The 16255-nt window shown below is 35.3% G+C and overlaps 1 protein-coding gene across 2 annotated transcripts; it reads right to left on the bottom strand.

Moving 5' to 3' along the window:
* Positions 1-2772: 2772 nt before the first annotated feature.
* Positions 2773-7566, bottom strand: LOC112293993 (agamous-like MADS-box protein AGL11). 2 transcript variants are annotated; one of them, XM_073539985.2, is made up of 10 exons: positions 6526-7566; positions 5454-5520; positions 5249-5310; positions 5046-5145; positions 4601-4642; positions 4393-4434; positions 4018-4214; positions 3833-3903; positions 3569-3674; positions 2773-3149 (listed from the first exon to the last, which is right to left on the bottom strand). In XM_073539985.2, the coding sequence occupies exons 1-9, from the start codon at positions 6894-6896 to the stop codon at positions 3625-3627; spliced, it is 1002 nt and encodes a 333-aa protein (XP_073396086.1). In that variant the 5' UTR covers positions 6897-7566; the 3' UTR covers positions 2773-3149; positions 3569-3624. The 2 variants fall into 2 exon arrangements, with proteins under 2 accessions (XP_073396086.1, XP_073396087.1); XM_073539986.2 differs by having other exon boundaries at positions 2773-3264; positions 6526-7564.
* Positions 7567-16255: the final 8689 nt, after the last annotated feature.

Consider the following 16255-nt stretch of genomic DNA (forward strand, 5'->3'; position numbering starts at 1 on the left):
AAAATATTTGTAATTTTTTTTCTATCAAAGTTGCAAATCAAGAGAAAACACTTTCAAATAGAAATGTATCTATGAATCCAACTTGAGTAAATCCATGAAGATATTGGAGAAGATTTAATTTTAGATAGAGCTTAACTTATTGTATAAATCTTTGACATTTTGATCTTATTCCATTAAACTTCTTTGACATATTAAACCTTATTTCTCTCACACTTGTAGTAGTAAGGTTTTTTAAATTTAATTTTGAGATTGATATAAGTGCATAATTTTTTGATGTAGATATTGAAATTAATTGTTGATTTTTTCAACAAGCATAGGAATAGTACTTTTATGATTAATATTGATAATATGTAAGATTTATACTCTAAAAGTGTTGATAAATTCCTAAAGATTTGTCATTTTTACAAATCTATTCTCACTTTAGCCTACTTTAGTAAACATAATTTTCTCTTCAATCTTTATAACTAACAACTTCAACAAATCTTCAAGTCAAATTAAATGAAGGTAATTTACAATCTTTCATATCAAAAAATAATTTCCACAAAGAAAGATAGTCTACTTTTTTGAAAGAAAAAATCAATATTATAAAATAAAAAAATAATTTAAAGATGGATGCTTCAAAATTGTTAAAATATAATAAAAAAAAGTGATATAATCTATTCACTTGTAAAACAAAACAAGAACAATGAATTAGCATTCTTATTAAATTATCAAGGATATGAATTACAACAATAAAAAAAAAATCAATACATTCTTATGTCACTAGAAAAGAATAGATAATTACTCAAAGATGATATAATATTAAAATAGAATAGTTATTATTGAAGATTAGAAAACCAAAGACTCTTGAAACAAGTATAATGATAAGAAGGGCGTTAATAAGAATAAAGAAGGCTTTTCTCTTGCTTCTATTTATACTATCTAACTAGAAGCTATGTGGTGACATTCTATAAAAATTCCAATACATGTCTATCTTACAAGATAAGTTTCCTACTTAGGCACCAAGTAGCTAACATGTACCACAAGTCACCAACATGTGCAAAATGTGGCCAACTTGTTGGCTAATATTTTAATCTATCAATCACCTATACGTATGTATAAAGTCAAATCAATGCTAATAAAGCTTCTAAGAAGTTTTTATATAAGATATTATTGAATCTACTTCTACTTCTATCTAACTCCTTTAATCTAGGTAAATTTATATGTTTATGCCATGAGGTCTTTATCTTCTTGTATCTTGCAAGTAATAAACTTCTTGCTTGTGTAAAGAATGTTGGACGAATTCTTCTTCTTACAAATGTTACAAAGAGTCTTTTATGATTTTATTGGTTCTTTTTAAAAATAATATGATAAATTTTGCTTTATCAATATTAATTGCAATCAATCTAAAAGCCTTCTTTTCATGACATTTGTACTTTTGTTTTTTATACTTATTAACATATATGTTTTGAGGATTTTACTTTCATCTATAATATCCCAAAGATCAAATGAAGCAATCAAAAGTTTAATTTTCTTCTTCCAATTGTAGAAATTGTTACTTCTAAACATCTCAATTACTTTCAAGTCTTTATCTTTACTTGAAGCCATTTTTAAAGAAGAGATGTATTAAAAAGAAACAAAATGAATTTTAAAGTTTTCAAAATGGGCAAGAAGGTATTACTATCACAAAATCTTAGAATTCCCACTTAATAAATATATATATAGTGATTTATATCTTAAATTACTTTCAACTTTTCTTTAAGTTTTTTCACAAGTCTTGTAAATAATATAAACCTTATAAATTAGATGTGTTACTCTTAAATTATATTTATTCTTATAAATTAAGTACCTCAAGCTTCTTTCATATCTTAAACTTTAAAGCTAATCTACCAAAGTTCTAACTTAATAAGAAAATATAACATTAGTATTCTAAAACATTTCTTCAAAGTATAAAATAAACACCAAAATTAAAATATACTCAACAATAACAAACTAAAAAATTAGATTTAAGTATAGATCTAAATTTGAAAGTTAAAAGATCCAAAATGTAAAGATATATATCAAAATGATCTATCTCTCAAGCCAACTAAGTCTTCAAAAAACTTCAAAAATCACAAACAAATGCATATGGGACCTTAACCTATTAAAGAAAACAAAGTAAGAGAAATTATCTAAAAAATAGATAGATTTCATATACAATTATCTTCATCCTAATTTACTACATTCAATCAAACACTAAATTATTCTTCATTTGGATACCACCCACAATTCTAACTACTACATTAATAACTTGTACTAAGCTTTTATTGCCTTTTGACCATCAGCATGTCATTAAAATTAAACTCTAAATAGTGATAATTAAATCAAAGTTTATTGATTTTCAACAAGTGCTTATATTTTAATAAGCAATGAATTCTTAAAGGTCTCTAGAATAACGATGTAAGAGATGGAAGACTAAGAGTTGATATCATTTTTTAAAAAATTCAAAATCATTTACAAACAATTAGACAGGATCAAGGATTGATTAAAATGGTTTGGTGCAAAGGGCCTATTTCATTTATTATTCAACCATTACCATGTACGAGCTGGGTACATATTCTGCTGCTGCACTTCAAGCAAGCCCATGTAACAACTAATCCTCTCAGCAGAAATATGTTCCTGTTTGATGTCACGACCATTTGTCAAGCAATCCACAGAACCAAAGAAACGGGTGACATTCCATCCCACCTTGAGACATGAATTTTGACAGTGGACAACATATCAGAGGTAAGGCAGCGAGAGTGGGTCACGAGATGACTACAGACTTTGTAGTTAATTCTACAAAGTTGGAAATGTTGCTTTACAGCAAAAAAATGGTTGAATTGCTTACAATTACCATGCAACAATGGCCGCTATTCTAACAGTGAATTCGTTTCCCTACCATAGGTGCCAACTTGTTTGCAAGTCCATTGTATGGAGACACACAAACAAGGCAGCACCTTCAAGGGACTAATTGAATTCGGATGTATGTGGAAGAGATGTAGAAGTCACACTGTAAAAGCACTACCAGAGTTGGGTCGAACATTGCTGAAGAATACTGCAAGCTTCTATTCGGCAAGCTTCCTTCAAGCCACTCATGCAAGCCATTGCAGATGAATCTGCAAACGCCTGTCTGGAGACCAGTGCAAATCCTGGCCAACAACAGGATACGTGTGAGGAATTTAAATAAGTGTTTCGGATCTCTTAGCCAAGGATGGCACCTAAATCCATCCACATTCATTCTCCTCCAGCACGCGGTGCTTATTCCTAACAAATAAAGAAGAACAATACTGTCATAAAGTACTGGATTACTCGTCGTCGAAGCACGAGACTATATTAATGTACTAAGAAACTACAATTGACTACATCCATATCAAATCGAAGCTATTAATTATGTGTCAGCAGCACGGTAATAAAAGAAATTCAAGGTGAGTTTGAAAGAAACCATGTTACAGCGCATGCACTTAACTCGGAATAGAGCTATCATAGGCTACACGACATAAGAGGGGACCATCTATCTATGATAGTTTAGAAAAAATTAAGTGATGCCTATGCTGTCATGATCACTCACCAAATGAACAATGTAACTTATACTGTTTTCCTTGTGGTGGAAAGATTGCATGGAGTCTACTTCTGACTTCTGTAGTGTGAATGTTCCCATCTCATGGAAGATTCACCTGCAGCAATTAGCAACATGCAAATACATTGATTCAATAATTGAAATTTGACTTGGTTAGGTCTAGGTTCACATGAGGTCCACACAAGCAGGAAAAGTAGCAGCAGCCAAACCCAAGTACACAATTTGCACAATAAAAAAGTGAAATTTATCTGGCACCTTCGGGCTCAGTTGGACTTTGCTGGGACGGCCTTCTGCTTGTACTCGGCATGAATGATTCCGGAAATAACCTGAAGAGTTATCACATTAATTGTGTTCTGTGCTCTAGAAACTAAATCAAACAAGTGACCGATTTTAAGTTTGAAGCGGGACGTAGAGAAACCAATGAGAAGCTGCATGCTCACCCTAGATGTAGAGAGGTTTGAGAAGTCTGCGGGTCTCGGAGATTGATACGTGTGGGGTACACTGTGACCGCCTGTTGCTGTGAGCTGCCGCCAACTTCATGTGTTGGAGCACTAACGCCTTGCCCACCGGGGCTTCCTGATGTTGCAGCGCGGGCTGGGCCAGCTTCTAAGCTGAGCATTCCCTTAACGTCCGCAAGCTAAACACAAACACAACGAGGTCCTTTGGTCCATTATTATTTTCGGTGGCGACATGTCTACTATTTTTCAATTCAAGATAGTTCGGAAAAGCACAAAACTATCATTACGTATCGTCTTCCCTTTAGCTCGAGGTCAAATAATTCATTAAAAAAATTTAAAAATAGAGCATGTGCATACCCTCTGACGCAACTCCTCGTTTACGGCATGCAGGTCATGCTCCTGCAAATATAACACAAATCCAAGGTTCAGATCTATGATGAATGCTATCTACACAATGCTCATAAATCCGTGTTAATCGAGAGACGAAGCACTTCAGTGCCCTGTTTTTTATTGATACCTAAAGAGAAGAACCGGGGAGGGGATTGGGTTAAGTAGGTTTGGACACCTTTCTACGCAACTCTTCAATCTCTTCCAGTAAAAGTTGGTTCTGCAATAGTGAAACCCGGAAATGAATCAGTGATTCAGTTTGTAGAGCTGCTGATAGCTACCGACACTCTATCTGATTGTGTTCTAACAGCCATCCAGAAGTTACTTGTACGTCAAACAGCTGATTATGAGCAATCTTCTCCCTAATGTTTCACTCGTAAGCTGCACAAAGCTCGACTTTAAGCTCTGTTGGCCAGAGAATGAGAGAGGACACTTATAACACAGGTCAGCATGAACTCACTTCGTGACTCGAAGTACACAAGCTTGAGAAACGCTGCACGTATTAAATGTGGACTACCAGTAAGTCAAGACTAATGTACATCCATGAGAAATGCCTTTCAATCCTGTATAGCACCAAAAATACACTTCCTTCCATTTCCTCGCAACAGCAATGTGGCACTTGCCTTCCTCGCTCGAACTCGAGAAGCACCCATGTCCAGTTGCTGCTCCAATTGCAGAAGGTCAGGCACAGTTAACACTTGGAGATCCTCACCAAGCATGTGTCTGCAGCAGACAGTATACGCATCCTCAGTTTCGAGTTGAAACTACAAACTCTACAGAGGCTTTTGATTCAAACTTAGAATTAGAAGGATTGCGAGGAGGGAACCTTTGAGAATGCTGCAACCGCTCCAACTCCTGTCGCAGCTTCACCACTTCCCGACCCAGGAACTGCCAATGAGCAAACAAGAACACTGTCAACTAGCTGCAAGTGCATTGAATCCTCTAATCGATTGGAACGAAATAAACTTGTCACTTTAAGTTCGTCTGTCATTAGAACGACTAATGTCGTCAGGGAGTTAAATGAGACGTACGTCACTGTTAACGCCGGTCTGGGATCCATCAGGGCACTTACTATATCGCTCCAGAATGTCGCGCATGCTGCACAAGGCAAACAAGGGTACAACAGACGAAGAGGGGATCAGAAACCTTTAAATGGATCGGAGCACTACGCACAATCAATCACTCTCGACCGTCTCGACTTTAAATAATCAACTGCCAGAACATTACAGAAGTATCATGAAATGTTGTCGAGATTCTAAACCCTAACACGAAACTCTACGGGAAATTCGTTATTATAAAATCAGACAATTGCTGGGTCTACCGTAGCAGGATTCAAGTCTTTCGACCTACAGAAATCTATCCCCTGCAGGCCCCTAGTTGCTACAGTGCGCTTATCCTGTAAAAATTTATGAATTTGACGATTACACTGTTCTCGAAGTGCAGAAGCGTAATCACATGGCGATTGCGCTACTCTTCAGCGTATGCTATTCCAAGCTGCACATCGACAATGCCGGATAAGTTGGAAACGCTCAGAACTTACTGCTGCACGCTGCGGTTCCGATGTCAATCAGTACCTTCGGGATCTCAGCGAGTGACACTTAATGAACATACTGGAGATTGAGTGGGACATTTACGGAAGGACCAGTTGCAGAAGTCGTCCAATATCAACGTACAGAAGACCAGGTGCTAATTAGTTAAGCTCAATGCGTGGAGCAAAAGATGGGACACATACCCAACCCTGAGGAAATTGGGATGGAGGAACCGAGAGGGGAAGAAGCTATGTATGCATAGAGCACGCTGACGACAAATAGCGAGCGAGGCGGATGATTAAATTTTAACAATTGGTAAGCACTGATGAGGGGAAGTAACCCAGAATGCCAAGTGACAGAAACATGAATCGCTTAGTCACCAGGGGATGGAGAGGAATTTTCGGGATATACAGAACGAGAGCATTTTTAGTGCTTCGGCTAATGATTGAAGACTATCGAGCCGTAGTCGAGCTGAAGCATCTAACAAAATTTAAACTGCGAGTCAAAGAGAAAAGCGTCCCGCAGAGAAGAAGTTGGGATCATTCCGCTGAGAAAGTCTGCATGATCGTCCTACCTGCCTGAGCTGGCGAATTCGAACAGCTTTCCTGTGCTGGAGAAAATGATGAGGGCCACATCGGCATCGCAGAGCACAGCCAGCTCATGAGCCTTCTTGAGCAGCCCTCCGCGTCTCTTAGAAAATGTGACCTGCCTGCTGGTGGGATTCTCAATCTTCTTAATTTCTATTTTCCCGCGACCCATAACCACCTCGCGCTCTTTGGGTGGATCCACCTTTCCCACACCGGGAGACGAGCTATCCGCCGTGACTACGTCACACCCTCCGCCACTTTCCAAGCCTCTTCCCAGCAGCTCAAGTGACCCCTTATTGGAAGAATTGAGCGACAAAGAAAAGCACAAGCTTTTGCACTGCCCAGACGCTGTCATCATCCATTCCCCTCTTAACTACGACTCGCACGTCTCCTCGTCTACTTCCTCTACTGCTCGACACACATCGCTCGACCTTCGCAATGAAAGCCGCGCCTCTAACCTCGCGCCAGACTTTATATTCCGCTGCACATAGATACTAAACCAGACCAGCTCACCAAACATCGTTCCTTCCAATCAATCCCTGAACAGCCCCTGTCCTCTCGCAGAATGCACTTGAGGATTACTCTTCAAGCACTCCACCAAAGCCTCGAGATTAAACTTAACTACACACTCCAGCTGCTGCTCCTGCTTCTGCTTCTGCTCCCGCCGACCATGGAACCAACTCTCAACTTCCTCAACTTCCTCAACTTGTCTGCAGCAAGAGTCCGCGACGGCTGTCACTCAGCCAAATGGCGCCCCAGCCTTGGACTTTCGCGGTGGGGTTCTAGAGGCGGATTCTTGACAGCAGGTGGAGACAGGAGAGCGATGAGAGGAGGGAGCACTTGTTCGAGGTGGGGTCTGCAGGGATAGAGTGAGAGAGTCGTCCACCATGTTTGTGATCAGTGGCCCAGCAGGGTCAAAAGAACGGGATGTTTGAATCTGAAGGATACGCAGAGCGAGCGAGCGAGATCCCCAAGTGAGATGGGTGTTGCAGGCATAAAATAATAAAATAAGGAGAGAGAGAGAGAGAGAGAGAGAAAAGAGAGATGCTAGTGCCTGACACTCTCCCAAAATTTACGATATGTAGGCACCGCAGAGCGGCGCTCTGGCCTAGGCTACCATACTAACACTGGATATGTGGCAGGCGGATTGGTGCCGCCCCCGCAAAAGATGGAGCGGGCTCCGGGGCGGAACATATATCTGCCCCCGAGCTCCTCCCCGATTCCAACTCCTTTCAACTTTTCACACCATCGCTCTGCGCCTATTACCAATTCGTGATGAGAAAAGCATATATATATATATATATATATATATTTAGCTGTCTAGCTAGGGAGATGTTAAAGTGACCCCAGGGTTTTATTAAATCGACCCATCCCGTTCCTAGTGTTGATCCCAACCCCTCCCATTCCCAATTCTTATCCTGATCCCCCCCTTCCCTACTTCTCAGTGTGGTGATGTGTTGATATGGGGGCAGTGGGCCTGGTGTGGCGTTTGTTGGGCAAATGGAGGCTATGGTGAGGATCAACAACTCCCTCTATTGAAGAGCAGTGAGAACACTGCTTGGCATGAATTGAACCATAAAACCATGGCTGATTTTGAGCAACCTACACAGGTGAAATCTTATGCAAAGATTATGCAAAGTGAAAGTGAATGCATTTCAAATTTGCACTGGTGGGACATTCAAGTGAAATCTTATGCAAAGATTACACTAACCAAGTTGCTTGGATGTTTGTGCAAGCTCCTTGCAACCAATGTGTTAATAAGAGACAAATTTTCAACATTTGAATGCCCCACCAGCGCAAATTCTGGATATCCTTCACAAGGGTACTCCAATTTCTTGCTACTACTCTTGATGAAATCATCTGGCTTTATTAGCACAAGTTCATTGAATCTTATATTTTAGATAACAAACCTCCATACAAATTTGAAATGAAAATACATGAAAAAAATCACAATGAAACAAACATGTTGACTATACTAGCAAGCTTATCATGTATGTCTTGATTGTTGCTAAGAGCATGCTAACCATTACCAAATAGGAAAGACCCTCTCAACTACACTAGAGCCTATGAGTAGAAAGCACGACTAAAGCCCATTCTTGTATCATTGTGAGTATAGAATGAAGAATTTGAAGGAGCAAAGAGGGTTTCTATAATATTGTTCCATTAGCAAGTATGTGATCATAGCTCAATTGTACAAGTTCAACAGCACAAATACATGCAGCCAACAGTGTGTGATGGATATCTTTATCACCTACCACTTCTTTTCTAATCCTTGTTTTACATATGGATAATGGAACAATTACATAAAAAATGCAATTTCAGACATTAATTTAAAAAGTAATCATTCATTTTAAAAATGATGGCTTCATGTTGATTTCCAATGATGATATTAGCAAAACATCTAATTTTAATAAATAGAAATTCCAACATTTTTTAAAGGTGGAGTAACAACACACATGAGCCAAAGTTTTTAATATAGTCATTGTATAGTTATTGTATGATTGTGTGTTATTTCTTAAATTAATACCAAGTCCTTCAAATAAAACTCTTACAAAACAAGCTCTACCTTTATCAATGCATGAACAAAATTTGAAATAAGAAAAACCATCTTCTTCTATAGGCATATTCTCTTCTTCATCAGATGAAGTTTTTTCTACTAAATAGTCTAAAGCTTCTTTAATTTTTATCTGAAATATTGCATAGTCAAATGAATTACGAATATTTTTATTTTATTTTATTTTAGTTTAGTTTTAATTGGATTTACTTGTAAATGGCACAACCTAAGCATGTGGATTGCAAAAAATCCAAATGCATAATTTATAGCTTGGTATAGTCTGCAAGTGCACAACTGTATGGCATATGGATCAAATAGAATTAGAGGTGCCTATAGGAGATTGATGGTTTTATGATTCAATACATTCCAAGTAATGTCTTCATTATTATTTAGTAGATGGAGCTATTGATTCTCACTACAGCCTCCATTTGATCAACAAATGCCACACCACACTTATGGCCCTCTACATCAATGTATCATTTCAAATTAGGAATCGGAGAGGTTGGCATAAAAATTTAAAATATAATGGATTGATTTAATAAAATCTTGGATTATTTTAATATATATATATATATATATATATATATATTAGTCATTATTATTTCAAAGAGAGTAAAAATCTTAATTTGGAACCAAATATTAAAATAGTATGTAGTAGATATTCATTGTATATTAAAATCTCATCATTCCATTGCTTATTCTTGCTATTTTTAGTCTAGTGTGGCCACATCATTATTATTGCTACTGCAACAGTAAGCACTATGTGCCATCAATTGCCTTGAAAATTCTCTAGATTTGGCATTGACATATTGTGGTTCAGCTATCATGTGAAAATAATGTACACACATATTTAAAATATAATTTACTATATAATGTAATAAGAGCCATATAATTAGATTTTAATTGATTATAAAATGTGATTAAATTATTACTTTGAAGTAGTTAGTCTAAAATGGCAACTATTGAGGTTGATTTTTATGCTGATAATAGTTTTATATATTTAGAGCTACCTTTTTTATACATTGGTGATTCTTAAAATCTTATTTTTTATTTTTTATTTGATGTTTAGGATACATATTATATAAAAGTTATTAGAAAAAAGAATTAGAAAAAATTTTGATATCAAAAAGAGTAGTTAGACTATCTATATGGATGAATGGTGATGGATGATAAAAATTTCCATTCTTATTAGCCAAAATTCATGTCTAATGTGCTTGAAGGAGGCTGCTTGAGGCCTTATTGGAGATTAGGATTATTCTTTTAAGGACAATCAAACATCAAAAGCAAGGTTTAATAAGTTTAGATTTTGGATATGGTTTTGGTGCAAATTTTATATAATTTGGAATTTTTTTGAGGAGATATGGGTGCTCAAAATTAAGGTATTGATTTTGTACCTATTGTCATTCTTTGGGACATAACGCATGTGTATAAAAAGCAATAAAGGATTGGCAATTGAAGTTGGAGAAATCACTTTCTTTGCTACACTTTACTTAAATTGTTCAATAAATTTTAAGTTAAAATAAAGGAAATATTGGAAGTTGAAGTTAGTGTTTAAAATCTAAGAACAATAAGTAACCCAATTTTTTAGTGGTTGTGTTTTGAGCTATATCTCAAGTAATTTAACAAGATTTTGATTCAATTTTTTTAAGAATATGTATTATCATACTATTAAATTGCATACAAATATTTTTGTCGCATTGAAATTTTGGATTTTTGAGATATGAAGAAAATAGTACTTGAGTACTTATAAATTGGGATTTAGAGTATCTACTAGGATTTCTAAGATGCCAAATAATTGGTAGTAAGTTTATGGTTTATTTTTCTATAATAAAACTTTAAAATAAATTCTATATTACTTAGAAATTTGAAAAAAATTGAACTATTGGATCAAGAAATATGAAATGCTAAAGTTTGAGAAAGAATATATATATATATATATATATATATATATATTATAGAAAAAATATTTTTGAAAGAATTTTGCTATAATTTAAGCATTTTCTATGAAGTAAAGAGATTTTTGGGAGTCAAGATGGATACATGGAGCTATGATAAAATTTTGATATAAATATAAGTTTTGAAAGGAGATTATAGATTTTCTTTGAAATTATTGAAAATCTGACTTATCAACAAATGATTAGTCTTAATTTGGTATAGCAAAGGATGTTAAGAAATTTCTAGATGCTTTAGAAAGTCTTATGTACAAAATTTCTTAAATATAAAAGGTTTTTATTAATATAATATTTTTTGATATAGTTATATTTATTTGCACTCTACATTAAGAATAAATCACTTACTGGAGCTTGGCCAATAAGTTAAAGCTAAACTCTCTATAGCTAGATACCCAATGTATTCCCAAATTGTGAATCATGCCATATGACAACACTTCCAATATTCTTAACAAGATTAGCCTTGATCAAATCATTTGGCATTTGTTCTGTATGGCCATTGCCTTATCTTTCTATAGGAAGCAAGGGCCAATTTGTGTGATTCTGGTTGCTTATTCATGGTCAACACAAAGTAACAAATTTTTCCATTGCAATTTTACAAAAGCATAATTGTCTTATTTTTTTCTTTTTCTTTCCGATTAATGTCATCATACTAGTGGAATATCAATTTGACTAATAATTTGTTTGTATTTGTGTGTTTCCTGGTAGATGGTGTTGGACAGAATTATTATTTTTTTGCTGCAAGGAGAACAGAGTAAAGGTGATCTGCCCACATGCTAGTGTCTATTTCAGGACAATTATAGAAAGAAATAAATGCTTAATATATTTGTTTCAGAAATGCTAGAAGAATGATCTGAGAAATGACCACTTACAAGAAAAAATAAGTGGATTGTCAGGACATCAGAGAGTAACAAAACAACAAAGTAGCAACCAAGTCGTGGAAGCTCTAGTATCCTTGTGACTGCACTGAACGCACATCTGCAGTTGAGATCCACAGCTACGTGAGAACATTTTCTGTTCAAAATACACAAAAACCAAGCTTGCTTTATTGCAAGGTGAAACTTGACAATTGACACTGCTGGATGGCTGGTAACTTCCTTGCACACCCAATTCATACTATGTTAAGAAATGAAGTGTAGCAGCCTGCACGAGAATAGAAGCTGTTTTCCCCATGGGTTAGTTAATTTAGGGCTAAAAAAGTGTGATTTGCTACTGCAGTGGGAAAGCTAATCATGTGATGTCACCTCAACTAAGAATCCACTTGGTCAAGATTTTCTCTAGACTACTGCATGTATGTTTGTGTTTATGTTTATCTTTTTCTCCTTCTAAAGAGAAAAAATTAGTCTTGCAGCTAATGCTTGCATCACTGAATTTGTTGTTTCAAGATTTATGCATCCATATGCAGTTTGTGTGCGGAAGTGAAGATCCCAAAATACAAGAGAGTTTGAAACCGATGTTGACTGTTGAATAAGAACATTGAATGCACACTAGTTTTTATGTGGTGGATATTGGTATCCACTTTGTGTGTATTTGAAGATAAACAAGTAATGTATTTTATTTATTATTGTTCTATTTGTTCATCATTTAACAATCATAGCTTCATGTTGAGCTAACATAGACATCAATCCACAACTTTTGACTTTTAGTGATACTAGAACCTTGTGTGTGGTGGACTTGTATCCAATAGTTATTTTTCTCTTGTTCTACCCCACAAATGTTTGTTTGAAAAGTCCCCAATGTACTTTAATTTGTAGTAATCTTGCATCAGAATGATTGATGTTTTATATCAGATGTGGAATAGTCTATTCTACTGTGACTTTTAGTGAAACCTAAATAAAAAGTATGTACAAATAAATATTTTCAAACAACCAATCAGTGCTTGATTGTTTATATTTAGATTATGTCTAGCTCAATAATGTTAAAATTTTGTGTGCAATGTTGAAGACATGCCAAATTATAATTTTATATTTTGTAAACAAAGTTGTGTGTAATTTGCATTAAGCTCTTATATAATGGTGGATTCTTTAGAATATATCATGCAAGTAGATGATTTTCTAAAATATAACCAATAGAAGAGAATAGGGTGATTTTGATGTGTGATGGAATGATTGAATAACAAGCATTACAAAAATAAAAAATAAAAAATAAAAAAAGAAAAGAGAAAAAGAAAGAAAGAAGGAAGAAGAAGAAGGAAAAAAGGGTTAACAATAAATGAAAGTTATTAATAAATAATAGGTAGAAAATGCCAGCTAGATTTAATACTGTGTTAAGTTGTTGAAAGGAGGATGATTTTTTAATACATCATCTGACCATGGCAATAAAAACAAGTAAATAAATAAAGAATAAAGAGAGAGGAGGAGGGGAAAGAAAGAAGCTGAATCTCATATTTAAAATATTGAATTCAAAGGAATCTTGCCTAGAAGACAAATTACATGCTTATTTCTGTATCTTTAAAATTCCAATTAAATAAATATAAAGAATTTGATCATTTGAAAAGGTTGAAAAACATTTCTACACTCAGTATTAAGAAAATAAAAATAAATTCTTGTGAGCATCAGGAATATTGGTGATTTCTGGTTGGTTGCAAAAATTGCAACATCTAAGAATAATTGATATATATATAGTAAATACAGTGAATATTTTTTGGTTTGTTTATGATATCACGACTATATTTAAAGTGAAGCTTATTAAATTACTGCACATTTGAAATTTTACCATATATAATATGTTGTCCATGTGATGTTAGGAATAGTTGTATAGGTGTTGAGATGGTATGTAGATTATTATTGCTTGAACTTCAAACTGGTTTTCTGAAAGAGAATACTTTAGGTAGTATGCTGTTGACATGAAGTTTAATGTAACTAGCTATGCATCATGAATTGAGTTGGTAGTAGATGCAACTATATAATATCTAAGGTAAATATATATTTTTTAACACAAAAAAGTGTCTTTGGGTTCAAATTGGAATCCCAATGGAGGAAAAAGTAGTAGTAATAATAATAAGACTGGAATTATAAGTATAAGTACATATTTTTAAACTTATAAGTACATATAATTACATCTTTGAAAAAATACTACACATTTACATGTAAATTTATTGAAAGAGTTAAAGTAATTCATGTAATTTTATTGGGGAAATAGGGTAGATATACTGATTTTTCTTTCAAATGTGCCATGTGTTGATTCCAATATGAAATAATGGAATTCATGTCAATACATAGAAGGCCATAAAATGCACCACAGTACACTTTTTCAGAGCACTCCAGAGCATATACATTAGTAAATATCAGTAATAATGATAATAAGTTAACAGCAGAAAGTGTTGTTTCTCCAAGCACTCAATTGAAGTCCCTACAAGGCATTCTAAAATATCAAGCCCAGAAAGAGGGCAGCCAGTAAAGCTACACAAGGGGACAAAGGTGAAGAAGAGTGGCTCTTCACTCCCAAGTGTTTGTGGAACATGATTGGTTCCTTTCTAAAGAAGACTTTATGTCAAATGGCATTAAAAAAGAAAAGAAGGGGCCCCTCTCCATGCCAAATTTGAAACTCAAGCCCTTGTGTCATTCAAATAAAAAAAAAAGGGGACAAAACAAAGCAAAGTGTTTCCATGCAGTGTACGCCAAGTAAATTTAATTAACATGCCCCCAAATCTGCTTTCTCTCTCCCCCACCCCTCTAACTCCACTTAAACCTCACCTTCCCTACAACCCCTACTGAGCCCACCATTTCTTTTTCTCCCTTGATCTTTAGTCATCTAGTGTAGACCTAGGAGGATGGTGAGGTCATGTGTTTAATATGTTCAGAGCTAAGCAATGTGTTCAACATGTTTTGTGGGTGAAGTCTGTAGTAGCATCAGGGACTGTATTCCAGAGGGGTACATTATTTTCATTCACAACGTGTGACTCTCTTCCTCTTGGTTTGAGTGCTGATGTGGATTCAGTTCAGGGGAGTTATAGGACAGGATAGGACAGCCAAACCACACTAGTCAAGGAAATGAAGGGGGAGTTAGAGGGGTGGGTGGGGTGACCTCATTCCCTCTATTTCTCCACAACTATTGGCTGACTGCATCAAGCTACTTAAATTGGGGCCTGGAGGAGAAGCTAGTTCTAGTTCTACGGGTGGTACTACCCCAGCTAACTTAGTGGGCCTGGTGGATCCCCACCCCTCCCCTATTTGTTAGCTCACCTTACTTTGGCCGAGGGTAGCCTGGGATGAAGAAGATGAAGCAGGCAGTGGTGGTGGTGGCGCTCTGGTGGGTGACCATTCGGCACACATTCCTCTTGTTTGTTTAATTTCATTTGGCAGTGGTGGGATTGCAAAGCACACCATATGAATGAATGACTGCTCTGCTTTGTGCTTTGGGTTGGATTGGCTTTTTGTGATCCCCCCTGGGCTGGCCTTCCTTCCAGAGAAGAAGTTGTACATGTAACTAGGAAAGATACATGTTATGTATGAAGCATATAACAGTGAGATATCTACATAATATTCACTGGTTCTTTTGTGATCAAAATTATACACATATGTACTGTATTGTGTGATCATGTATTTTCAACAGTGAGATTTGGTTTAACATAATCCCCACTACATCAAACCCTTCACCTGTGAAATGGAGACATTCTCTTATACACTATTTATCAAAGACCTAGAAATGTACATGGGCAAATGATTACTATCCTGAGGTCAAATCCCAAACTAAATTTCAGTCAAATCTCAGTCTGGTTAATATTTGCATACCATTGGTTGAAATGTGGTTATTTACTGCAGAGGATAGGACAAAATTTTAAATAACTATGAAATATGAACAAGCAAACAAATTTCAATCAAATATCTTGTTATTTACGCTCATGTTCATCATTATGCACTGCTTCAAACTGATACAACCCATCTTTTGAAGACACTTACAATATAGATTTTGTTGTGAATAATGGGAATCATTGGAATTTATAACAAGCTGACAAAATTGCTGTTTGAAATTGTCATTGTTATTATTGATATTATCACTTTTCAGTAAAGAACAGAAAATCAAATATACAATTCAGTTATTGAATGTAATTAAACTACCAACGAGTGAGAGTGTTTACTACTTCTCATCATAGCACATGCACATTAAAATATTTTAATAAATTACTCTCCTCATTAAACTCTATGCTATCTAATTGGAAACATGCTCTTATCTATAGCAAATTCATATGTTTTTTTCTTAGGCATTGAGCAG

This window comes from Physcomitrium patens, chromosome 17 (genome assembly GCF_059467195.1).
Source record: "Physcomitrium patens ecotype Gransden chromosome 17, ASM5946719v1, whole genome shotgun sequence".
In the NCBI taxonomy this organism is placed as follows: Eukaryota; Viridiplantae; Streptophyta; class Bryopsida; order Funariales; family Funariaceae; genus Physcomitrium; species Physcomitrium patens.